Below are 26,170 nucleotides of genomic sequence, written 5' to 3'. Positions count from 1 at the left end.
ATTTAACTTCGCAATTTTATTTGAAAAGCATGAATATAAGTAGGTATATATTATTATATAAGTATAGTATATAAAAAGGAAACAAAAGCAATGGGTTGAAGGAAAGGATCCAGACTAAGTTCAAGTTCAACATCCGAATCTAGCAGTAGTCGTAACGACTATGATTACAAGATAAAACCGACAATATCATTTACATCATCAGACAAGTTCCAAGATTCCCAAACCTAGAGAAACGAACATCGTTCGGGTAGCTTCAGCAAGTAAAAGAGTCTCAACACTCCTCCACTACTCGAAATGTATGTTAGTGATAGACTCGATAGATTAGAGTTACTAGTCAAAAAAAAGGCTCATCCAGCACCAAGCACAACCCAACGATGCGGTTAATGGAACATTTGTGGAGCCGGAGTGCATTCCTGAATTTTTTTTTTGGGATTTTGGGATCTATTAGTGACTGGAACGAACTGCTATGATATTCCACATGTAAATCAGGTTGAGAGGATTGGCTAGAACAGGGTACAATAATTTGAATACATGTCACCTTAGTTGACGTAAGTGAAACTCAAATTGTAGCTAGAGGTGTTGATTGTGTTGAAGATAAAAGTGTTTCTTCTGATGTTAGTATAATGACCCGTTCTTTACACAATTCTTGTTTGTTTTCCAAAAATTATGTGTTATGTAATTTAAATTTATCTGACGAGTAAGCAGTAAAGCTCCTTGACTTACTGAATCAATTTAGGTGCTGTTTTTCACAAAACATTAGTGAATTTGGTAAAACAGATATTCTTAAAATGCAAATCCATCTTACTGATGATCGTCCTGTCGTGTATCGTCCTTATGGTTTGTCTTACAACGAACGAAAAGTTGTACAGACTATCGTAGATGATTTACAGGCTAATGGAGTAATTCAAGAATCTAGTTCACCTTATTCAAGTCCGATTCTATTAGTCCAAAAGAAAAATGGAGAAAATCGAATGTGTGTAGATTATCGTGCATTGAATTCGAAGACTGTTAAGGTTCGATTTCCACTTCCACGTGCAGATGAGTTCTTAGAAAAATTAAAAGATTGTATGTATTTCACGACTTTACAGCTGAAAACAGAAGCAATTGAACTATTTCCAGAACCTGTTGATGTCGACACTACACGCCAATTTTTGGGTTTGTCAAGTTACTTCAGAAAATATGTTAAGGACTTTGCCACGATTGCAAGACTTTTGACACTTCTCACGAAAAAGGATGTCAAATTTGTATGGGGTGACGAACAACGTGTGCTTTCGAAACCCTTAAGAATAAATTGACTTCGAGGCCTGTCCTTGCTGTTTACAATCTGGAGTTAGAAACCATGGCAGTAGTAAATTCATTACAACATTTTCGAATTTATCTCATCGAAATCCATTTTAAGGTGGTTACAGATTGTAATGCAGTGCGTATCACATTGACCAAAAGAGATATAATTCCCAGAATTGAAAGATGGTGGTTAACCATTCAAGAATTTACTTTGGACATTGAATACCGTCCAGGTACGAAAATGCCACATGCTCTAAGCAGAGATACTGTCGCAAAAATTCCAGAGGAGGCACTCACGGTTAAGATAAACCTTGTGAACATCGATCAAGAAGATTGGATCTTACATGCCCAATTAAAAGATGAAAGATGCAACACTATCATAGATCTACTGTCGAAATCTCCATCAGATAAGGAAGAAAAAGGTATCCATCAAAACTACTGCATTGTAAACAATCGACTATATCGAAAAACTTCAGAAGGCAAAAGGTGGGTTGCTCTAAGGCAAGCCCGCAGGCAGGTTGTTTTGCATTATCATGATGGAACTGGTCACATGTCAGTAGAAAAGACTATTTCGGCAATATCTCAATTATACTGGTTCTCAGGTATGATAAAATATGTTAAGAAATGCATTGGAGGTTGTCTAGAATGCTTATATAATAAGGAACCTGGTGAAAAACAAAAACTTGGACTTGTGCATTCTATTGAGAAGGTTGCAGTACATTTTGATACACTGCATATAGATAATCTAGGTCCATTTGTAAAGTCAAAACGAAGGAACTCTTATCTCATTGTCATTGTCGATGTTTTCACTAAGTTCGTCTTTATGAAGGCTGTGCAGTCCACCAAAGTTACCCCGGTGATTACTTTTTTGAAAAGTGCAATTGAAAACTTTGGTGTAGCAAGAAGAATAATTAGCGATGGAGGTTCTTGCTATACTTCCCAACGATTCAAGGATTATTGTACATCACTTAATATAAAACATGTTCTGAATTCCACTGCTGCTCCTAAAGTAAACGGACAAGTGGAAAGGTATAATTGTGCAATAGTAGCTTCTTTATCATCCTGCACTGAGGACGAGACTACTTGAGATGAATTCGTTCCAAATTGGGGATTGAATTCAATAAAGAATTCAACCACAGAAAAAAACGCCCTACGAAGTAATGTTGGGTTACCAACCAAGAGGTATAGCCGATGCTGTTCTGGCCAACGAAGTGTCATTACAGGAGGCAGATCGGGGCGATCTATCGAAAATATGTGCGGATGTCAAACGAATGACTGATCCAAACCAGGTCAAATAAAAGCAAACATTTGACAAAGTGATTAAATTCGACGAAGAATTCAAGCGGACGTCAAACAAATGACTGATCCAAACCAGGTCAAATAAAAGCAAACCTTTGACAAAGTGAATGAATTCAACGAAGAATTCAAGCGGACGTCAAACGAATGACTGATGCAAACCAGGTCAAATAAAAGCAAACATTTGACAAAGTGATTGAATTCAACGAAGAATTCAAGAGGACGTCAAACGAATGACTCCCTAATTACCTGATCCTTATATCATTAAAAAGGGTTTTAGATCATGATCGTTACGTAATCGAGGATCCTCAAGGTTCCGTGAGATCTCAAAAGAAAAATGAAGGTGTGTCATCCAACGATAAGATGAAACCTTTCAATACTGACGTCAGTTCTGAATCCAAAGGGGATTTGGATCCTAACGAAACGGATCTCCAAGATAACGAGCGATCCACAATTATTGTGATCAAAGCTAGCTGTACAAAAAAAATTACGTATGTCTTGTTTTAATCTGAATTTATATCATTGGTTTATCAATTAATTTTGATTAATATTATAAAACATAAAAAAAATTAGTCAAAACCTTTAACACAGAACTTAAGTCAAAAATAAAAAGAATTAATGAAATTATAAGTAACAATAATAAATACAATCAAACAATATGCTGTATATGTCCATCGCCAACATCTCTACATAACCTAACTTTTCTTGTTAAGTTGACGTACACTGCAAAGTTGACGTAAACTGGAAAATATATCTGAATTAAGAATAGACATGCACTGTATAGCTATCTCTGTAATTTAGAGCCACCTGTGATGGCAATGATTTTGGATCACACGTTAGCTAGCTACAAGAGTTCTAACGAAACGAACTTATAAGAGTCCTAACGAAACGGATCTCGAAGATAGCTAGCAACAGAACTCTTACGAAACGAGTTCTTAAAGAGTCCTAGGCGAGTTCTAAAGAAACGAACTTATAAGGGTCCTAACGAAACGGATCTCTTAAGATGGTTGACCACAAAAGTATAAGAAACTAGCTCTTAGACCACGGCTCTTCCAACCCATGGTAAGGGGTTTGGAGAGGGCAAGTTCTAAAGAAACGAACTTATAAGAGCTCTTTTCTTACTATAGGTACCTATTGCATGTTTTGCTTAATGGAATTTACTAATGAGGCGAACTTATAAGAGTTGTTTTCTTATTGCAGGTATTGCATATTTTAGAGGCGAACTTATAAGTCTTGTACTTTTATGGTCTTATACTCTTATCTTACAACTCTTAGAGTTGTTGTCTTGCTATTAGTATAGCATGTTTACCTATTGCATGTTGTTTTTAATGTAATTTACTAAAGAATCGAATTTATGAGAGTTGCTTTCTTATTGCATAATTTAGAAGCGAACTTATAAGAGTTTTCTTACTATGGGTGTAGCATGTTTTTTTTTAAAGAAATTTACTAGCTGTAGATCTTAAGCTAATATTTCAGGTCCAACTTAAGATGAACTGGATGGATGACTCCTGTTAGATTTAATGTAAAATTATTGGATAGTAGTCCCATTATTAATATAGCATGTGTCTTATTTATTTCATAGTCTTGTCTTTTAAAGTTAACATGTTTTTTATGATCTAGGTAAATCAGTGGCATCGGATCCACGAGGACGTGGATAAGGGAAGCGTGGCCGACTGTAAAGAATATTTGCTACGCCGGCCCTGACGGATGACTAAAAGAAATGGATGTTCTGACAAACAGCATAGATGCCCGAATATGGATAATGAAGTATTTAATGAGTCAGTCGATTATAGTATTTCGTGATAGAAAGACATGTGTACCTAGATATTAGAATAAATGTATAAAATTCTGAATTTGCCTTTAAATATTTAACAAAACTTATCACAAAATTTCTAACTCCAATATAAAATTAATTGTGAAAACAACTGTTTGTATAGGTACTATAAAAAACTTCAAAATGCAAAAATTCGACAAAATAACAGCAAAAAATTCAACAAACTGACAGCCACAAAAGTATACTAAACAAACCAAAACGTCAGAAATTGACGTCAGAAAACGTCAGAATTAAAATATGTGAAGACATCGTCTTTCTTTGTACCTATCTCTTTTCAATGCACTGAGTCTAATAGCAAGCTGAAAATTTGTTAATAGCTTAAGGGTGTCTAGTCGGACAAACTTTGATATATGGGAACACTGGAACAGGGGAAGTTTTAATTGTGGAACAGGTTAAAAATTTGGAACGGTCAGACCACGAAAACGGCACATGTATTTTGTCCGACAGAACAGACTTAAACTCTCCGAACAGAGATTAAACTCTCATGCAAAAATCAGACTGCTATTTATCACCAAATGGGCGTTTTAATGAGTGGAACATGTAGAATATGTCAAATGACAGGAATTATGACAGGTGATAAATAGCAGTCTGATTTTTGCATAAGGGTTTAATCTCTGTTCGGAGAGTTTAAGCCTGTTCTGTCGGACAAAATAAATGACCTGTTCCCCGATTAAAACTGCCCCTGTTCCAGTGTTCCCATATATCAAAGTTTATCCGACTAGACACCCTTAAGCTATTAACAAATTTTCAGCTTGCTATCAATCAACTTTTTTTCATACGCGGGATCCAGACCTATAAATCGTTCATAAAAATAACATGTGTATTTACTTAATAACAGGCAACAGCTGGTTTGTCATTAATTTCATGCGTGGAAGAGCTAAATAAAAAGTATGTGTTTTATCTCGCCAGGTATTAATGACGCACGGGTAAAGACTCGCGGACTCAACTGTAAAAGAGGAAATCAATACATATCCAGTAAATTCAGACAATCACTATTATAATACAAGAAGTGCTGAATCTTTACGAGTTCCTAAACACAAAACATCGAAATTTAAAAATTGTTTCAGATATATGGGACTGACCTTATACAATCATTTGCCAAAAACTGAAAGAAATACCACTTTCCACGAAATTAAAAAAAAAAGATTTACTCTTAAGAAAAGCATATTATTCTATAAATGAATATCTTGAGGACAAACTGCTATAAATAATTCCTTCACATATGGCTACTTTCCACAAAACTTAAAGATGGCTCTGGTGAAACCACTGTGCAAGAAAGGTGATCCAACTAAAGTGGAAAATTGTATCGACCCATCAGTCTTCTCTCGTCATTCTCTAAGATTTTTGAAAAAGCTATGTATAATAAATAGACTTGAAAAGTTCTTCAGGTCAAAAACTCTTCTCAAACAAACACAGCATGGTTTCCTAAAGGGCAAATCAACTGATACAGCCATAATATTTGACTTTGTTACTAAAATACTTGAAAACTTGGAACTAAAAAACAAAACACTAGGAGCTTTTCTAGATCTGTCAAAAGCATTTGACAGTTTGGATCATCAAATACTGCTGATCAAACTTGACAAGTATGGAATACGAGGCCCAGATTTACGTTGGATAGAGTCATTTATCACAGGAAGGTCACAGAGAGTTTTTCTGGAAACTAATGGTGAGAGAACACTCTGAGAATCACTGAATCTCTAGTTGGGGGTACCCCAGGGAAGTGTTCTTAAAGATTTTTTATTTCTTATATATGTTACAGTTCAAGTTGATTATCCAGTTGGAGTTGACTCCAACTAGTTGGAGTCAACTCTAACGGCTGGTTTCAGTAAAAGTTGATTATAAATATAAAATGAAGATTTATATTCAACATTTACTAGTAAAAGTAGACTCCAACTAGGAAAAGTATACTCTTCCCAATGCCATTTAGTAAAAGTTGATTCTGATTCACACAAACAGCCGATTCTAGAAATTAAATGTTACTGAATATGTTCAAATTAGTCTAGGCTCTATCGTCGCCCCCGTTAGGTAAATAATTACTCCGATTCGAATTTTTTGCACAAACTTACTCAAAAAGAGGTCCTTATAACAAATCTACTGGGTGCCGGGCAGTACTTTGATCGATAACAATTTTTTTTAGACAAATTCACAAAAATAATTTTTTCACTTCGAACAATTTTTTTTTAGATCATTTGGGTTATTCTGAGCAAAAAAAAAGGTATTTTGTGATTTGTCTCTAAAATTGATTGTTGTCGAGTTATACGCGATTTAAAATTTGAAAAATGCGAAAATAGCCATTTTCAAGGCTTAATAACTCGGTTAAAATCCATTATTATGAAAGTCAGAAAGTGACCAAATCAAAGTTTATAGCCCCCTCTACAAGATCCAGCAGAAATTTTTGTCACTATTTTATTACTAAGCTTTATCTTTAATTATTAACAATGAGCGCTAAGAGCGTATTAGGCGGCCGTCAATGGTGAGTGCTAAAGAGATGCACCATTCCGGCCGTCCAATGGTGAATCTCACTCGCACTCACATTGACGGCCGCCTCAATACACGCTTAGCGCTCATTGTTGATAATTAAAAATAATATCTTATTAATGAAATAATGACAAAAATTTCCTCAGGATCTTATAGAGGTAGCTTTAATCTTTGATTTTTTTTAGTTTCTGACTTTGATAATATATAGGGTGTCCCAAAAGTAGTGGAACGGTCGAATATTTCGCGAACTAAACATCGGATCGAAAAACTGAATACGTGTTCAATCATTTTCAAAAATCTATCCAATGACACCAAACACCAACCCCTACTACACCCCCTGGAGGTGGGGTGGGGGGTAACTTTAAAATCTCAAATGGAAACCCTTAGTTTTTCTTGCAGATTTTAATTCGTTACGTAAAAGTAGGCAACTTTTATTCAAGACATTTTTTCGAACTGTGGATAGATGGCGCTATAATTGGGAAAAACGATTTATCCTGATACCATAGGTAAATTATAGAAACGGTCTAATATCTCGAGAAATACACTTCCAAATGAGAAACCAAAAAACAGGTTTTTAATATTTTTCGAAAACCTATCGACAAACACCAAAAATGACCCTCCAACCCACCCCCTGGAGACGGGGTGGGGGATAAATTTAAAATCTTAAATAGATTATACCCCCACTTTTTATTGCAGATTCGAATTCGTCATGAAAAATTAAGCAACATTTATCCGAAACATTTTTTAAAATTGCTGATAGATGGCGCTAATAAATCGTATTTTTCCTATTTAAGCGCCATCTATCAACAATTCTAAAAAATGTTTCGAATAAATATTGCTTAATTTTCGTGACGAATCCGAATCTGTAATAAAAAGTGGGGGTTGCTATTTAAGATTTTAAAGTTACCCCCCACCCCACCTCCAGGGGGTGGGTTGGAGGGTCATGTTTAGTGTTATTCGATAGGTTTTCGAAAAGTATTGAAAACCTTTTTTTGGTTTCTCATTTAGAAGTGTATTTCTCGAGATATTAGACCGTTTCTATAATTTACCTATGTTACCAGGATAAATCGTTTTTCTCAATTATAGCGCCATCTATCCACAGTTTGAAAAAATGTCTTGAATAAAAGTTGCTTACTTTTACGTAACGAATCCAAATCTACAAGAAAAACTAGGGGTTTCCATTTGAGATTTTAAAGTTACCCTACACCCCACCTCCATGGGGTGTAGTGGGGGTTGGTGTTTGGTGTCATTGGATAGATTTTTGAAAATGATTGAACACGTATTTTTCAGTTTTTCGATCCGATGTTTAGTTCGCGAAATATTCGACCGTTCCACTACTTTTGGGACACCCTGTATAATATCGTATGGCATTTTTGCCTTTCGGACAGTTCCGGCGCCAATTACAATCTTTAACCCTGTTTCAAGTAACTAGTGTCGATGTACACTAGCCCAGGGGGACCGACGGCTTAACGTGCTCTCCGAGGCACGGTGAGACGGCTCGTGTCATTATTGGAAATGAAAATGGTTTGTCTTTGGCAGGGCTCGAATCCACGTGCACTGGCGTATGAAGCCAGCGATTATGCCGTTACTCCACGGCCGCTCGCTCGACTTTCACAATAATTATCTTTAACCGAGTTATTAAACCTTAAAAATGGTTATTTTGGCGTTTTTCAAAATTTAAGTCGCTAATAATTCGACAACAGTCAATTTTAGAGAAAAAAGGCCCAAAGGAACTAAAAAAAAATTTGTACGAAGTGAAAAAATTATTTTTGCGAATTTGTTTAAAATCATTGTTTATCGCCAAACGTTACTAAAATCATCCATTATTGTACTCATTTGCCCTCATTTTCGGCAGTAAAGTAACACTTTGTTGTATTTAAAGAAAAATGTTACTTTACCTGCCGCGATTGTTAATTAAATTAACCGAAATTGAATGTAAGTGGTCAATGGCAGCAATCGATTATTTATTTGAGTGAAATTAAAATTTATTTACTTTAATTATTAAAAATATTGTACAAAATTTATCTTATTATTAGGTTTGTTCGTAGAACGATCAGCAACCGTTGCCAACCGTCAGACGCAAGCGCGTTCGTAGTCTACGAACTCTAACTGTTAACTGCGCAGCGCTAACAGTTAACTGCGCATGCGTCTGATGGTTGGCAACGGTTGCTGATCGTTTGGATCGTACTACGAACAAACCTATTAATAAAATTTATGTCAAAAAGTAAAATTCTGTAGTGTTTCGCAAATATATTCATACAAAATAAATCAAAACTTTACAGATTAACGGCCGGTTTCACAATCTGTGGTTAACCCTAGCGGTCAACTAACCTTTACCCACAGTCTAACTGACAGTTGCTGTTTCACAACTACAGATTCAATCATGGTTAGTTGACCGTAAGTTTTGTTTTATTTTTCTTATGTTGGTAGGAAATTATGGACAATGATCACCAGAAATAACATTTTTATGGAAGAATTATCAAATCAGCTGATCAGTCAGATGAGTTTCCATTGATTTTTATTAGGATAAATTCAATAAATTGTTATATTTCTTTATGACTATTAATTTGTTGTATATATTGTTTAAGGATTTTATATTTAGTTGTGGAGTTTATTTTGCAGATTAAGGAAAAATAAATGTGTGTATATGTGTGGTTAGAATATTCAGTCAGACTTGTGGTTGATTTGCATAATCATATTTTTGATGTTGATTCTTGCTACCTTGCTTGCTTTAAAAATTCATATATTTTAACATACCTCCTATGGGATTAATAAAATTTGATACATGATGGTTGCATCTTAGATTTTGGATCATAAAAATTACTATGCAAAACTTTTTTGAAATATCTTTTTTTCGTAAAATTAATAATAAAAATGCTTCCCATACGTGGCCACCTAAAGTACACACACTGTATATTACATGCACATTATACATTTTAAGTTTTGTTTAAGAATAATATTTGTTTTAAGGTCTTTCGCCAATATTGTTAAAATTAAATTGTTAATATAAAAACATGTAGCAAGCAAGAGACTATAGTATGTATTAATAATTACCCCAGGAGGAAGCAAATCATTTAAAAATCGAACAATTATTGGCCGCTGAAATGCTAAACGCATTTAAGTACATCATATAAATTCATATCTGTAATTAATAATTTATGTGTATACACTCTGTCCTGTCAATAAAACGAAATTAGGTTAGGATAACCTCTGGTTAAGAGCTTAACCATCACTCCAAGCTCTGGTTAAAAATTCTGTCGGTTAACCACAACTTCGCCGTTGACCTGATATTGTGAAACACATATTTCGGGGTAACTTCTGGTTATCTCTTAACCACAAGTTAACTTCGACTTGTGAGACCGGCCGTTAGTAATTAGGTAGGTATACAATATGCAAAAGTCATCTGTCATTACTGTCATACGAATTTTAACGACCCCCCTAGAAGATACTGAAGAAATTTTTGTTATTATTTTATTACTAAGCGGTTATTTTTAATTATTAACAATGAGCGCTAGGAGCGTATTGACGCAGCTATCAATGTGAGTGCGAGTGAGATGCACCATTGCACCATTTTGACATTTAAAAATTCAAACTTCTGTAAAACCACAAAACTGTCAAAACTTTTTGTAATTTATTGCTCACATGTCATCACCATGACAAGGCGAAAGTTCTTCTTGTGGTGCTTTCTCCTTTAGTGGAGGTTAGCGACTACACTGGCAAATCTGTCTCTGTCCAATGCGGCTCTAAACAAAGATGTTGAATCAAGGCCGGTCCAGTCTCTGATATTTCTAAGCCAAGAAATCTGGCGCCTACCGGGACCCCGTTTTCCTTCAATCTTACCCTGGATGATCAGTTGCGTGAGGCGGTACTTTTTTTTCTCATTATGTGTCCCAGGTAGCTAACTTTTCTGACTTTAATGATTTTTAGCAGTTCCCTATCTGTACCTATTCTCCTCAGAACATATTCGTTGGTGGTGTGGGTTGTCTAAGGTATTTTCAAGTCTCTTCTATAAAGCCAGAGTTCAAAGGCGTCCAACTTGTTCATCAGTGTTGTGTTGTGTCCAGGCCTCCGTTCCATACAAAAGTATTGACCACACATAGCAATGCAGAAAACGACATCTAAGGCTGATATTAATGCTACTGTTACAAAATAAGCTTTTCATTTTGATAAACCCCTGTCGGGCCACCTCTATTCTCGCTCTTGACTTCTTGTTTATACTCAAGTTGATTGTTGAACCAGCAACCAAGATATTTGTACTGGCTTACGTATTCAAGCTGTTGGTGTTTCACATATTTATTGGAAGAGGTAAATTTTTGTTCCTTGATATTCTTATAACTTTGGTTTTCGCAGTATTGATCTTCATCCCCATTTTTTCACAACTCTCAGTAACCCTATCCAACAGTATCTGCAGACTATGGTCGAATCAGTCATTAATACTGTGTCATCTGCATACCGGATGTTATTTACTCTCTGCCCGTTTATCCTGATTCCTTCTGAAGAGTGCGATAAAGAGTTCGCAAATATTACCTCAGAGTAGACGTTAAAAGTATGGGTGATAGCACACAACCCTGTCTAACACCTCGTTGTATTTCAATTGGCCTTGACGTATTACCATTGGTCTTTATTATTGCTGTCTGATTCCAATAAATAGCCTCTATAATTTTAGAATCTCTTTTGTCGACTCCGATGTCTTTCAATCTTTCTATCAAGGTCTTGTGCTTCACCCTATCGAACGCTTTCTCAAAATCTATGAAACAGATAAAAAGGTCTGCTTGCTGATCTTTGTATCTTTATGCCAGAGTTTGAAGACAGAATATTGCTTCTCATGTCCCCATACCTTTCCTGAAGCCAAATTGTTCTTGACCGGTGACCTCATCACATTTTTTATAATATATTCTGTTCTGTATGATATGCAAGAAAAGCTTCAGAATGTTATTTAATAGACTTATAAGGCGGAAGTCCTGGCATAATTTGGCGTTCTTCTTTTTAGGCAGTGGTATGAAGACTGATTCAAGCCATATTTTAGGGATAGTCCCTGTATTATAAACATTATTAAATAGTCCAAGAAGAAGGTCTAAGTTTTCCTCGTTGATTAACTTCAATAGCTCAGCTGATATTTCATCTTTCCTACAGATTTGTTGTTTTTTAGTTGACGTCCATTATATCCAATATTTCCTCTGTCATCCATCTTTGCTTCCGTGGTCGCTGTTTTGTGAGAATTTCAGTTGGCGTTGCAAGGGCGTGTCTGATTTCCTCCCGAAGGCGAAAGTTAAGGATGTTTAATTATATGAAAGTGTGCTAAAAAACAGTGCGAAAAAGTAAAACCGATTTAAAATACATTGTTACTTCAGACACACTTTAAACCCTTCATGTACTGCTATCTATATTTACAATTTTCACACAATAAAACCTTTACATCAGCGGTTCTCAATTTTTTTGAGTCATGTACCATCTAAAGTTTCTTTTATTATATTTCTATATTTTTAGATTGTATAATCAAGAACCAAGAGAATCACAATGACGTCATTTAATTATAAAATTTCCGGAGTTATAAACAGTTCCCCAATCGGATCTCCGGGGGGAACACAGTTAAATGATAAAAGCCTAACCCAATTGAACTTACGAAGTAAAATGAAGATCGGAACATGGAACGTGCAAAGTTTGTATGAAGCTGGGAAGCTGACTAACGTAATCCAAGAAGTAAAGAGATTGAAGATAGATGTCTTGGGGATAGCAGAAACATGGTGGCCAGATGTAGGAAAGTGTGCTGTCGAAGGGGTAGTTATGTACTATTCTGGAAACCAGGATAAAAACCACAGAAAGGGAGTAGGTATAATAATCACGAGCAAATTATCTGCATCGGTAATACAGTTCTTCCCACTCTCAGACCGTATGGCCTTACTCAAACTGAAAGCCAGTCCAGTCAATATCAACATAATTCAGGTTTATGCCCCAACATCGGACTCAACAGAAGAAGATATAGAAATGTTCTACGCAGAACTTAAACAACTGCTTAGTAACGTGAAGAGACATGAAGTAAACCTCATAATGGGCGACTTTAATGCCAAGATAGGGAGAGATAGAGACGACGATTTAATAGGCCCGTACGGCCTGGGAGAGAGAAATGACCGAGGCGAACGACTATATCAATTTTGCCAAGAGGAAGATATGAAAATATCTAATACCTGGTTCAAGCTACCACCTAGACGCTTATATACATGGAAAGCCCCAGCGGACCGCCCCGAGAGTATAGTTTGAAACCAGATCGATTACATAATGGTTAACAAAAGATTTGGATCATCAATAACTAGAACTTGTACATACCCTGGCGCCGATGTTCCATCAGACCATGTCCTTCTCTTAGCAGAAATAAAAATAAAAATCACTAATATGAGGAGACCTAAACCAGAACCAACAATAGACTATGCTAAACTTAAAGATGAGAATACCAGAAGAGAATTAAGTATGAAATTAAACAAAGAACTAACAAAGAATACAAAAGTAGAACTAGAAAGAGAAGTTAATTTGGATAACACATGGAGAGCCATAGAGGAAATAATGACGGATACAGTTAAAAAAGAATTAGGTTATAAACAAAAAATACAAAAGAAAAGTTGGATGACTGACGAACTCCTGGCAATGTTCGAAGAAAGAAGAAAACATAAAAACCAAGGGAACCGAGACAAATATCGAGAACAACAACAACGCATAAGAAGAGAGATAAGAACGGCAAAAAATAAGTGGCTAAAGAAACAGTGTGAGGAAATGGAACAGTTACAAAAACAACATGATGACCACAATCTACATAAGAAACTAAAGGAGGTAGCTGGAATATACAGAAAAAAGAAGTTTTCTAACTTAGAAAATGAACAAGGAAAAATGGCACAAAATGATAGAGAGAGGAAACTCATATGGGAAAAATACATCAAAAATCTCTTTGCAGACGAGAGGCCTGAGATAGAAGTCGTTCAGGAACAAGTGATAGATATTAACAACCTGTCTGGTCCCGAGATCACAATTGAAGAAATTACTAGAGCAATAAATACCTCGAAAGACGGGAAAGCAGTTGGACCTGATAAAATTCCTGTTGAGTTACTCAGATTGTTAGATGAAGAGGGAATTACGATACTCCAAAGATTTTACAACCAAATCTATAAAAAAGGAAAATTCCCTGTCCAATGGCTTGTATCTACCTTTATCCCTTTGCCAAAAAAGAACAACGCAACAAAGTGTCAAGAGCACCGACTGATAAGTCTGATGAGCCATTCTTTAAAAATATTCCTCAAAGTTCTTCACTACAGAATCTCCACAAAATGCGATAAGGTTATTGGTTGCTCACAATTTGGATTTCGAAAAGGACTGGGTACCAGGGAAGCACTAGTTGCAGCCCAAGTTCTAGCTCAGAACTGCTACGATCAAAGGAAAGATGTAATGATGTGCTTTATAGATTATGAAAAAGCCTTCGATCGAGTACAACATCATAAACTCGTACATATACTAAAACAACTCGACATAGATCAAAAAGACATTCGTTGCATAGAGGCTCTTTACTGGAATCAAACAGCTGTCGTCAAGGTGGATAATGAAACAACGCAAGCTCAAAAAATTCTCAGAGGTGTAAGACATGGATGCATTCTCTCCCCACTACTGTTCAATCTATATTCAGAAAGTATCTTCCAGGAAGCTCTTGAGGAATGCGAAAGCGGCATCAAAGTAAATGGTACCTGGGTCAATAATATACGATATGCGGATGACTAGGTTTTAATAGCAGACAATATAGAAGACCTCCAAAACCTTCTTAATAAAATTGGAGAGCATAGCGAGAACATGGGACTTAGCATCAACATAAAAAAGACGAAGTTCCTTATAATCAGCCGTCAATTATATCAACATCAAAATGCAAGACTAGCATATAACAACCAAGATGTAGAGCGCGTAAGAAAGTTTAAGTACCTGGGAACCTGGCTATGTGAAGACTGGATGTCGGATATGGAAATTAAATGTCGGATAGAAAGAGCCAGAAGTGCATTCATGAAATTCAGAAACGTCTTTACGAACTCTGACTTTGACCTAAACCTAAGACTAAGATTCACAAAATGCTACATATGGTCGGTGCTCCTATATGGCATGGAAGGATGGACTTTAAAAATAAACACAATGAATAAGCTAGAGGCATTTGAGATGTGGATCTATCGACGAATCCTTAAAGTTCCCTGGACCGCAAGAATATCAAATGAAGAAATCCTGAGAAGAATTGGTACAGAATGACAACTGATGTGCACAATTAAACAGAGAAAAACGGCATACCTGGGACACATAATTAGAAATGAAAGATATCAGTTTCTGCAAACCTTAATTGAAGGAAGAAGGGAGTGAGCAGGAAGAAAATGTCATGGCTCCGTAATGTCAAACAATGGACAGGACTAAAAAACATAGGAGACCTAATACATACTGCAAGGGATAGAGAAAAATGGTCAAACGTGATCGCGAACATCCATTAGTGGATTGCATAAGAAGATAATCAAGACTTACTATGTACTACTATTTTAAGTTTTTGTGTGTTTTGTGTACCACCGCAAATAATGATATGTACCACCAGTGGTACATGTACCACAGATTGAGAACCGCTGATTTACATAATATGAGATAGAGTAGATAAAAATTATTTTTGTGAATTTGGTTAACAAAAATTGGTTAAACAATTTTTCGACCGCGGTACCGCGTGACACCCTGTGTATTTGTTATAAGGATTGTTATACGGATATATTTCTTTGAGTAAGTTTGTGCAAAAAATCGAATCAGAATAATTTACCTAACGGGGGCGACGTTACAGACTATACTAATAACTAGTTGAAACGGTCAAAACAAAGAAACGCACACTCATCAAAAATGCACTTGAGATTCTCGTATAATCAACATTTACTGAATCGATCCAGGAAGAGTCAACTCCAACTAGTAAAAGTTGATTTAAATAAAAGTTTATTTCAATTTTTAAAATCAACTTTTACTGCTCGTTTCAGTTGGAGTTGACTCCAACTAGTTGGAGTCAACTCTAACTGAGAATCAACTTGAACTGTAACATATACATCAATGATCTTGCTGAATCTGTAACAGATGAATCATCTAGCCTTATTAATTTCGCAGATGACTCAAATTATCTGATTTGGGCCAAAACTGTTGAAGAGTTGCTCTTAAAAACAGGTGAAAATCTGGAGAGGGCTGAGAGATGGTTTGCTGGGAATAAATTATTGTTGAACTGTGATAAGACTGTCTTCATCTATTTTAGAACCATTCAGTCTCGAGGTCCGATCACGAATATGGTAAATATTCAATCAGACCACATAGAAACATCCAACTCTGTCAAATTCCTGGGTATCTACATTGACCAATATCTGCAGTGGGATGTACACCCATTGCAGTTATGTAAAAAACTGAACTCTGCTACTCAATAAGAGTGCTTAAAGAGTACTTACAGCAGGATACTCTTCTTACTAGAGAGTTATTGCCAACGTCTTTTAAGTCGACCTGTAATAAAATATCTTCTATTTTGACATATAAGCATGCGCAGTATTGAGTCTTTTATTTTTGTCCTTTAATAAAATACAGGCCGCCTGTATTTAAGGAAAATTGGAGGACACCGTTTTTTTAATAAAAGTTCTTTTATTTTGACACAAAACGTGTCAAAAATGTGAAGAAAAGTCTAACTTCACTTGTATTTTGAATTCATTTTGTTGCTTCTTTGAATTGATAATTGTATTGTGGGATTGATATTTGATTAAACTTTCATCATTAAAGTTGTATGTTGGGTTTTATTTATTAAAAAGAACTCTAAGTAATATTCTCAGATATAGATTATTGATGTTTTGACCCAAAGGAATATATAAAAGAACATTTTATTGAAGCTTGAGTGATTACAAAAAGTTGTAAAAAGGAATATTATGTAAATAATTTTAATATCATTAACTCATTTAAACTCAATATATTTTACATTTTTGTATAGAAATAAATATTTATTATAGATATGAGGTAACTTCAATAAATTTTAATGAAGGTTAGGATTTGTTAAAATTCTAGATTCAAAATAGAGTTCAATTCAACATTATATAATAACAGGTTCACAAAATAAAACAAAGGTTCAAGTATTTATTTTTGAAAATTTAATCTTTTATAGATTAGAATCTATAAAGTTTTTAATCAAAAGTATTAATACACTTTCATTTTCATGCCATCTTCTTCTTTTGGTTCGTATCTGTTTCGAATGTTGGAAATCATATTAGCAATCATAACCTTGCTAGCTGCGATTCGAAACAGTTCCATTGATATTCTCCCTCTACTGGGCCTTCGCTTACCTTTGACTGTACCTTGCAATATGTACTGCAGCAGGGAGTAACGGTGCTAATTTCTCATATGTGTCCCAGATACTGCAGTTTTATGCGTTTAATGGTAAACACAATCTCCAATTCTTTTTTCATTCCTCCTAGAACCTCCTTGTTCGTGATCCATTTTCATGCCATCAATGCTTGTTTATTTAAACACTGCCAAAAAAATTAATAAAAAACCACCATAAAGCTTAATTCTTCTATTATATTTTTGTCTATCGCGAAGTATATCTGACAGATTAGATATTAGAGGTCTATTCATTTCCAGATAACTAATTATTGGGAAGTTTATATAATAGTATCCTTAGTATCTGTCTTTTCAGCTGCGGATAACTAGTCAACGGGAAGTTTTTCTCTGTCAGATATCTATTAGTATCTAATCTGTCAGAAAAACTTCCTGATAACTAGTTATCCAGAGGTGAAAAGAGAGGGCCATAATGGATCGTAATGAACATATTTTAAACGATAAAAGATCAAACACCAATAGCATGTATATGTATATATTTATAAATGTATTATTTAAAACCTGCTAATGATCATAAAATACTTAAAATCAGTCACCAATATAATATTTATATTTATTTATAAATTTATTAACAAACTGCAGTCCAATAAAAATTAAATTAGCTTAAGCTAGCTTTAAATGTCAAACAATATTTTTAAACAAACACACACACAATTTAGTTGCATTAGATTAGCTCCTGGTTGAAAATGTACTACCACAGCTTCTGTATCAATATCAACAGCAACATTTGCCAGTATTTCAACGTTTTCTCTATTATCTACTGCAACATTATGTAAAACTGAACAAGCTGATATTATTCTTTGAACAAAAGGTAACTTGCATCTCATTACATATGTTAAAATGGGAAATCTTTTCAAAATACCAAATGTTCTTTCAATAACAATTCTTGAAGGGGTTTGTGATTGATTATAAAACACAACTTCTGTCTGAATATTCTGCGATGGTGTCATTAGGTAGTTGTAGTTGAGGACTGGATATCCACTATTCCCTAATAATATATTCTGCAGAAATTCCCCACTTTATATACCCATAATCCAAAAGTATTTAAAAACTCCTAAAATAGTATTTCCAATTGCACTTCCATATTATTGAACAATGAGTATTATGGGATATATGTTGTTGTCTAAGCATCTTTAAATGACAAAATAATTAAGTTTAACGTTTTCCTCTTTTCAATTATCTTATTTTAACTTTTATCAACAAATTGAACTTTATTTTTATAGGTTATTTTTATATTTACAAAAATATTTCATGTCAATTGTCAAAATAAAAAATTCCTTAACTGCGTTTGCAATACCACTCTTTTAGACCCGTCCTGCATTTGTCCTTTATTAAAGTATCCTGTAATAAAGGATCCTTTATTTGCCGGTGGCAATAACTCTCTACTGTTTATTATGCTAACTTTTATTCTCAACTACGTTATGGAATCATGTTCTGGGAAAATGCAGTGGAATCATGTTCTTATTATTCAGAAAAAAGTAATACAGATTATTCTTGGGATGAAAATCAAGGACTCATGCAGGGGGAAATTTAAACTACAGTAAAACCTGTCAATAACGGTCACTAAAAATGACAGAACTATTGGCCGATATAAAAAGGTGGCCGCTAATACCTGGTTTTGTAGTCCACAAATTTTGGTTTGGGAAACTTTGAAACTGGCCGGCTAGTTCACGTGGCCGGTTTTGACAGGTGGCCGTTAACACAGGTTTTACTGTACTAAATATACTTACTTTTCCAGCCATCTACATTTATGAATGTTTAAAGTTTCTTTTTAAGAACCCTTCATTATTTAACCATTACATCCCCAATCATACCCATCACACAAGAGCTCTAAACCCAAACAAGCATTATGGCGCGGTAAATTTGAATTACCCCTATTTAAAAAATCAGGTATACCTGGACGGTTTATAAAAGTCTTTCTATTTATCGTAATCTTTATTGTCCATGATTCTAGTTACACAAACGGTCAATTATTGTCAACAAATTTACCATCGTAAATCCTTTAACATACAATATGGTGCAAATAAAAGGAATAAATTCGTTATTTTGTAAACCGGCGACTTTAAGGAAAAATCCTGAAACAAGTCGATTTTTATATTTCAATTATGATTTTTTGACACATATATCATACTAGTGACGTCATCCATTTGGCTGTGATGACTAGTGTGACCAACTACCCCGAAAAATCCGGGACATGGCCCGAATTACGAAGTCGTGTCCCAGACAAGGCTTCCGGACCATCTGAATTTTCAAAGTTTTGGTAAAATTCTATTTTGAAATTTTGAATACGTTATTTTTCTAAGAATTCACATCAAACAAGAATTGATGGGACGAAAAAAGTTGACAATTTCTAGAGTGTAATATTCTAATACCACATCCAAAATGTATATATTTTATATGGTGGTATTATATTTCATCGCAAGACTTTCTTTCTTTCTTTCTCCCCTTCCTTGTACCCTATCAGGGTGTCGGATTTGGGATCGCTATTTTAATTTACATTCACCCATCTCTTCCATTCTTTTCTGTTTTCTGCCATTATTTTTAATTCCTCGAGTCATTTTCCTTTAACTTTTCCCCTCTGCTATTTGCTTTATCCATTTTTTTCTTGGTCTGCCTCTTTTTCTTTTTACAATGTTCCTTGCTTCGTGGACTCTTCTCGTAATTCTGTTGGGTTGCATCCTCATCAAATGCCCATACCAATTCATTTGTCTCTTTTTTAGTTTATTCATTATTGGTTCTTGGTTGGCTATTCTCCTAATAGTCTCGTTGCTTAATCTATCCCATTTTGTCTTTCCAACTATCCTTCTTAAATGTCTCATCTCCATTGCATTTATTCTGCTCTTATGTTTTTCCAGAATTGTCCAGCATCGCAAGACAAATATGATTATAAGAAACAAGCGACAATAGATAGTAAGAAGTAATCAACATAAAAATGTTCTGAAGCGGAATTCTTTTGGCATATTTGACAATTATATTTTTGATAGGATTAAGACATCATTGGTTGTAATGATAATTACATTTTTCTATTAACCTAAGGTTATATTTGCATATAAATTCAGTTGATTTTCTAAGTTTTCTTTTTTTTGAGAACAATTTCCGGATTGGAAGTCGAAACATAAAAAACTAACAAAAATCATTGTCAACATAAAATGTTAAATAATAAATAAAATTATAATATTCAAGTTCTATATTAAAAAAATGGCCTGATTTTCTTTAAAAAGTCCCGGATTTCAGGAATTTTTTCAGCTGTCCCGAATTTGACTGAATTACAGTTGGTCACATTAGTGATGACGGAATCAATGATTTTTTAAATGAGAATAGGGATCTTGTGCTAGCTTATTTGAAAGTTTATTTAATTCTCTATTCAGTAATATAAACATTAACAAAATTATTTATACAGGGTGTAATTTTTTTTAAATTAAGTTATATTGACAAAGAAGAAGAATGTATGTAATTTATTTAATTCAAAATATATTTTACTGTTGCCAGAAACAATGCGAAAACCATTTAGACCAATTAGTTAATAATAGTGTTAATTCGAAATGGAATTAAACACTATCTCCTTAATAAAGTAAAAAAAAAATGACATGCAGAGTAGTAATAGAGGATTGGAATGGACCAATTACAATAACAGAATTATTATACAATGTTAACAGAATTATTTAGAAATAATGGAAACAGATTCCTAGCAGGAGGCGACTTTAACGCTAAACACACTAGCTGGGGATCTCGTCTAACAGCTTCATAAAGAGGAAGAAAACTGCATCAAATCATTCAAGAACTACACCTAAATCATCTGTTGACCTATACAGCAACCTACTGGCCTACAGACCCTCAGAAATTCCCAGATTGTCTTGACTTCTTTGTGACCAAAGGATTCTCCAACAATTATCTAACCATCGAACCTAATTATCATACTGCCTCGATCATACACCAGTAATAGCTACGATTTATATATCGTCGCCGTGGAGGTCAAGGGAGCCAAGCCACAAATTTATCGAAATTGAGTTAAGTGCATAGGATGTATTTAAAACCCTCAAAAAATGCCGTGGTCAATCGATTTGAGCCATAAATGTCTTCTTCTTTACTATTTTATAATTCGCCAATAGATCTAGAACACAAACTTTAAAACAGTCAACGACAATAAGCCGCTTGTGTCTATTGACTTCCATAATTTATTTATCTCTATCTTAAAATAATTCGAAGTCAACAACAATCTGAGTGGCATATCTCTGTTGACCACTTAATATAATGCAACCAGTCCACGCATCGGTTACATTTAAATGGTTTTTTCACTAATGATATCTTACACTTAATAAGCAAATTAACTTAATGTTTGCTTTCATTTTTGGGGAAATATATTTCAATTCCCATTGTGGGAAAAATATGGTTAATTTAGCTTTAAATAGTTTGGACCAAAAATAAAGAAAAGCGAGATAATCTGGTTACCGAGAAGATGGTAAGTAAAATATTTATGTTTATTTTATATTTGTTTGGATTAATACCTGGTACCAGACTAATATTTGTGTATTTAGTAAATTGCACCTCAGTGGTAAAAAATGTTATGCTTTCAAAAAATGTAGAATTAATTACATGCGAGATTGATGAGGCTAGTAGATTGTGAAAGATCGAACTTTTCATGTACCTAACACACATCATTTCCTTACTAAGTATAATAGAGTCCCGTGGAAAGCAAGTTGACGTGTACATACCAGAAGGGTGGTATATGATCGCATGCCTTGAAAAAACCACTAAACCTTACCACAAGGTAATTGAAATGGATTATTCTGACTCTTTAGATTATAAGAAATATAGCAACCAGCTAATTACAAACAAGTCTCAAACAGAACAGGGAAAAATGTGGTGGATAAAAGTTAAATGGATCCAGTATCGTAAAAGTTGCCCCAAAACTATTTATTTTAAATATAGATTAAATGACAACGAATTTGACTCACTAAGAATTGAAAAAAGACAGTGCAGAAGAGTACCCGATTTTGAAGTATCAAGGTTATATCTGTCGAAGCCTAAAATAAACAAAAATAAATTAAAAGACCTTTTAAAACTATGTAAAAATGGGAGTGTTCTGTCTACAATATCACAAGTTTTATAAAAGCTTGGAACCCTAAGATGATGATGGACAAAAATCGCCTGATACACAGAATAATGAAGGTAATAATAGTAGTTTGTCTATTAGATGAAAAATGTTACATAGTTGTTAAAGAATAATAATTAAAAAGCATACAAGGATTGTTTAATAAGTCCTTAGAAAATCCAAGAGTTTGTTGCATCAAGAACATGGTTAGTATTTATTAAACTGAAAAATAACAAAAAATATCTAGCATAATTGTTTTTTTTATCTTTTTCTAAGAGCTTATTTAACGACCCTCGTATAATTTTACAAATGATACAATTTATTGGTGCGTAATATCCAACTTACGATGATGATAAAAGTAGTTTTTCATATTGTCTTCTTAAATTGATTTTTTTTTAAATTTAATTTACTTTTTCTTGTCTTCTGATTCTCATTTTGATATTTTGTAAAGACTTTTCAAAGCACATATTTACAACATACTGACAATAAATTATTTCGCCTTTGGGAATATAGCCATGTTAGTCTAGTTCTTGACTTTGTAAATTGATTGTCGTTTTTCTTTGTATTATTTGAATTAATAAATTTTGAAAGCCCCATTTTTATAATATTACTTATTTACTTTTAATGATAACAAGATTAATAGATATTGTAGATTATAAGAAAATTTAGACGCTTTTCCACTAATAATCAGTGTCTCACCCAATATTCTGAGGCTTGACGCTTTTGACTGCCACACAAGATTATAACTATTATGTTACTGTTCCGTGGTCAATAGGTCTAATACACATATCTTTTTAAGTAACAACTTAAAGATGAATTAATTTAATAAAGTAAATAGGTATAATCTAAAATCATGTATATTCAAAATTTAGTCTTCAAAAAACAATAAATTCATACAAGTTTGCAAAAACTAATTAATTTTGTCAGAATAAATCTTTAAGCGCCCGTTTCTCAGGATTTTACTTTTGTGGATTGAGCCTATTTACCTCCACGGCGACGATATTTAGAGAAATATTAGAAAATGAAGTAAACCTCAACATATCCTTAAAAATACACCAAGAATTGGAAAACCAAGTATGACAATTTACAGAGTTAATACAGTATGCCTCATGGCAATCAATTCCACCATTGGTCAGAACCCAAAACTAGTCACTCCTAATGTAAGAGAGAAGATTAAAGAAAAACGCCACTTAAGAAAGATCTGGCAAAACATAAGACACCCTGCAGATAAAACAAACTACAGTAGAACCCCGCAAATCCGAAAGTTCGGCAAATCCGAACCAACAGAAAGTGAAAAAAATTCCTGACAAAAACTTAAAAACATGTTTATTATACCGAGTAAAACCAGAAAATTGGACAATTTAGGATTAACAGGACTTTGACAGTTAAAATTTCTTAAAAATAAATACGTATTTTATATGTAATATTTGTAGAGGTTAAATATTTTTTTTTATTAACCCCACATTTATTACAATCAATCTATACAATCTATAGACAATAAGTAATATGACAAGCATAAATATAAACTTACTTCAGTTCTCTTGCAGTCAAGTCCAAAAATATTGTTCACACTCTTACGAGAACTTTTGCAACTCAAAATCAACAACAACGAAAATTTTGAATTATTAGTTAGGCTAACTTTTGGATAATCCAAACAGGCTGTCCCCTCATTAGTTCGGATTTGTGGGGTTTCTATATGATACTTATGTTAACCTACCTTACTAAAGCCGCCATATGACTCAAATATTTTCCAGCACAATGGAAGGTAGCGCAAATAATGCTAATCCCTAAACCTGGTAAACCTCAACACGAAACAACTTCTTACCAACCAATAAATCTACTGCCAGTCATGTTGAAAATTATGGAAAAATTACTAGCTAAGAGACTAATGAAAATTATTGCAGCAAAAAAAATTCTAATGATACACCAATTTGACCCAAACATTCAACAATTGAACAGATCCATCGACTAGTAGAATTAATCCAAGACTCTTTTGAAGGTAAGCAATATTGCTCAACTACATTCATCGATGTGAGCAAAACCTTTTGACAAAGTGTGTCATCAGGGACTACTACATAAACTAAAAAAGAACCTACACCAGAACATGTATCACATACTATACTCATACCTAAAAGAAAGATATTTCCAGGTAAAATATGTAGACAAAACAACCAGTCTACATCTCAAATTCAGGCGTTCCTCAAGGTAATGTTCTTGGCCCGATCCTTTATCTAATATTTACCTCTGATTTACCTACTGACAATAAAGTACATACAGGCACATTTGCAGACGATAATGCAATAATGGCAGTACATTCAGATCCCATTGTTGCAGCAGAACAACTCCAAGAAAACTTAAAATAAAGTCCAGAAATAGACTAAGAAGTGGAAGATAAAAGTTAATGAATCTAAATCAAGCCACATAGTATTCACTAAATGCCACCAAAACAAGACCTTCAAGTGCCAAATGTGTGTGAGTGAAGTGATAGTGTCACACAGTGATAAATATTTACAATGCCTAGAGAACCACCGGAGTATGTTAGCATCAAATTTTTTGGAAAATAGTCAACAAATTAGACGCCTTAGCAAAAATTACCATTAATTAATTAATTAAGTTAAGAAACGCTGATTGTAATCATAATTATAATATGTATTCATGTAGACTAAATATTTATTGAAATATTTCTCTGGGCGCTAATATTGTAAATTCAACAAATGTGCGTATGGTTTCTTTTTGACTGATTGCACAGTAAACAAACAATAAAAAAATATGAATTTTTATTTTCTTACCCTCTTTATTTTGCATATCTTCAAATTCCCTAAGTTTATTTTCATCTTCTATGTCAGTATTTAAAGAAAATTCCTTTAAGCAATCAAATCTATCATGTGTCCTGTTTCTGTTGGGCTCCTCTTTAATTTCATTTTTAAAGCTATCTAAAATAGCATCATCATCCATTTCAGTAGAAAATATTTCTATTTTACAGGCGTCTTCACTAAATTCTTGTTTTTCTTCCATTTCATTAATTAAAACAGGTCTTATATTTCAATAATTGTACACTATTTATTTTTTATATAAACCCAAGTGGTACTGAGTTTGGAGTACAAGATGAAAATTATAAGGTGAACCGCGAAACACAGAATATAATTAGAGTATTTTTTTATTTTTACATCGTTGATTAGGATTATAAAAAAATAACGAAAAACTAAAAAATATTCTTATTCATCCGACAGTCGACAGTCCTCGGCAGGGTTGCCAACGACCGAACGTCGTTTTCTAGTTTCTACTAGATTTATGTATAAAATCTAGTAAATTCTACTAGATGGAGGATACAATCTACCAATATTCTACTAAATTATTTGCTCACAAAATGACACTTGACAGCCAAAAAAGAAGAAAAAATGACAGATGACAGCCCAAAAAAGAAGAAGAAATGACAGATGATAGCTAAAAAGAAGAAGAAATGACAGATGACAGGCTATTATATGTTAAAAACAACAAAAACCATTTTTATTTAAAATATAATAATTTTTATATTTACATAAACCACACATTTTTTTTTATTACATATTTTCATTTACAATCTGCTTCATCGAAGCTATAAGCAAATAGTTTGAATGTTAAATACATGAGGGAGAAGCTGCCCTGTGGCAACCCTCCTATTATAATTTTTTACATTTGATCACAATATGTATATATTTAATTTATTAAATCTGTTGGCCATAGTTTCTTCAGTCGTCTTGCGAATTCGGGAGGAGTGTTCAGCAGTCTTGCTTCATCATTTG

The 26,170-nt window shown here is 33.9% G+C and overlaps 1 protein-coding gene across 2 annotated transcripts in view; it reads right to left on the bottom strand.

Annotated features, from left to right (window-relative positions):
• The window catches only part of LOC126886504 (zinc finger protein 678-like), a 100,964-nt gene extending 75,253 nt beyond the window's left edge, over positions 1–25,711 (bottom strand). Inside the window, exon 1 of one of the 2 annotated variants that reach the window (XM_050653464.1) lies at positions 25,178–25,711. In XM_050653464.1, the coding sequence (XP_050509421.1) occupies positions 25,178–25,403 (226 nt within the window). In that variant the 5' untranslated portion in view covers positions 25,404–25,711. The remainder of the gene's footprint in view (positions 1–25,177) is intronic. The other variant, XM_050653466.1, reaches the window with a different exon arrangement.
• Positions 25,712–26,170: the final 459 nt, after the last annotated feature.

The sequence above is a fragment of the Diabrotica virgifera genome, chromosome 6, assembly GCF_917563875.1.
Source record: "Diabrotica virgifera virgifera chromosome 6, PGI_DIABVI_V3a".
Classification (NCBI taxonomy): domain Eukaryota; kingdom Metazoa; phylum Arthropoda; class Insecta; order Coleoptera; family Chrysomelidae; genus Diabrotica; species Diabrotica virgifera.
This window is presented reverse-complemented; position numbering and strand designations above follow the sequence as displayed.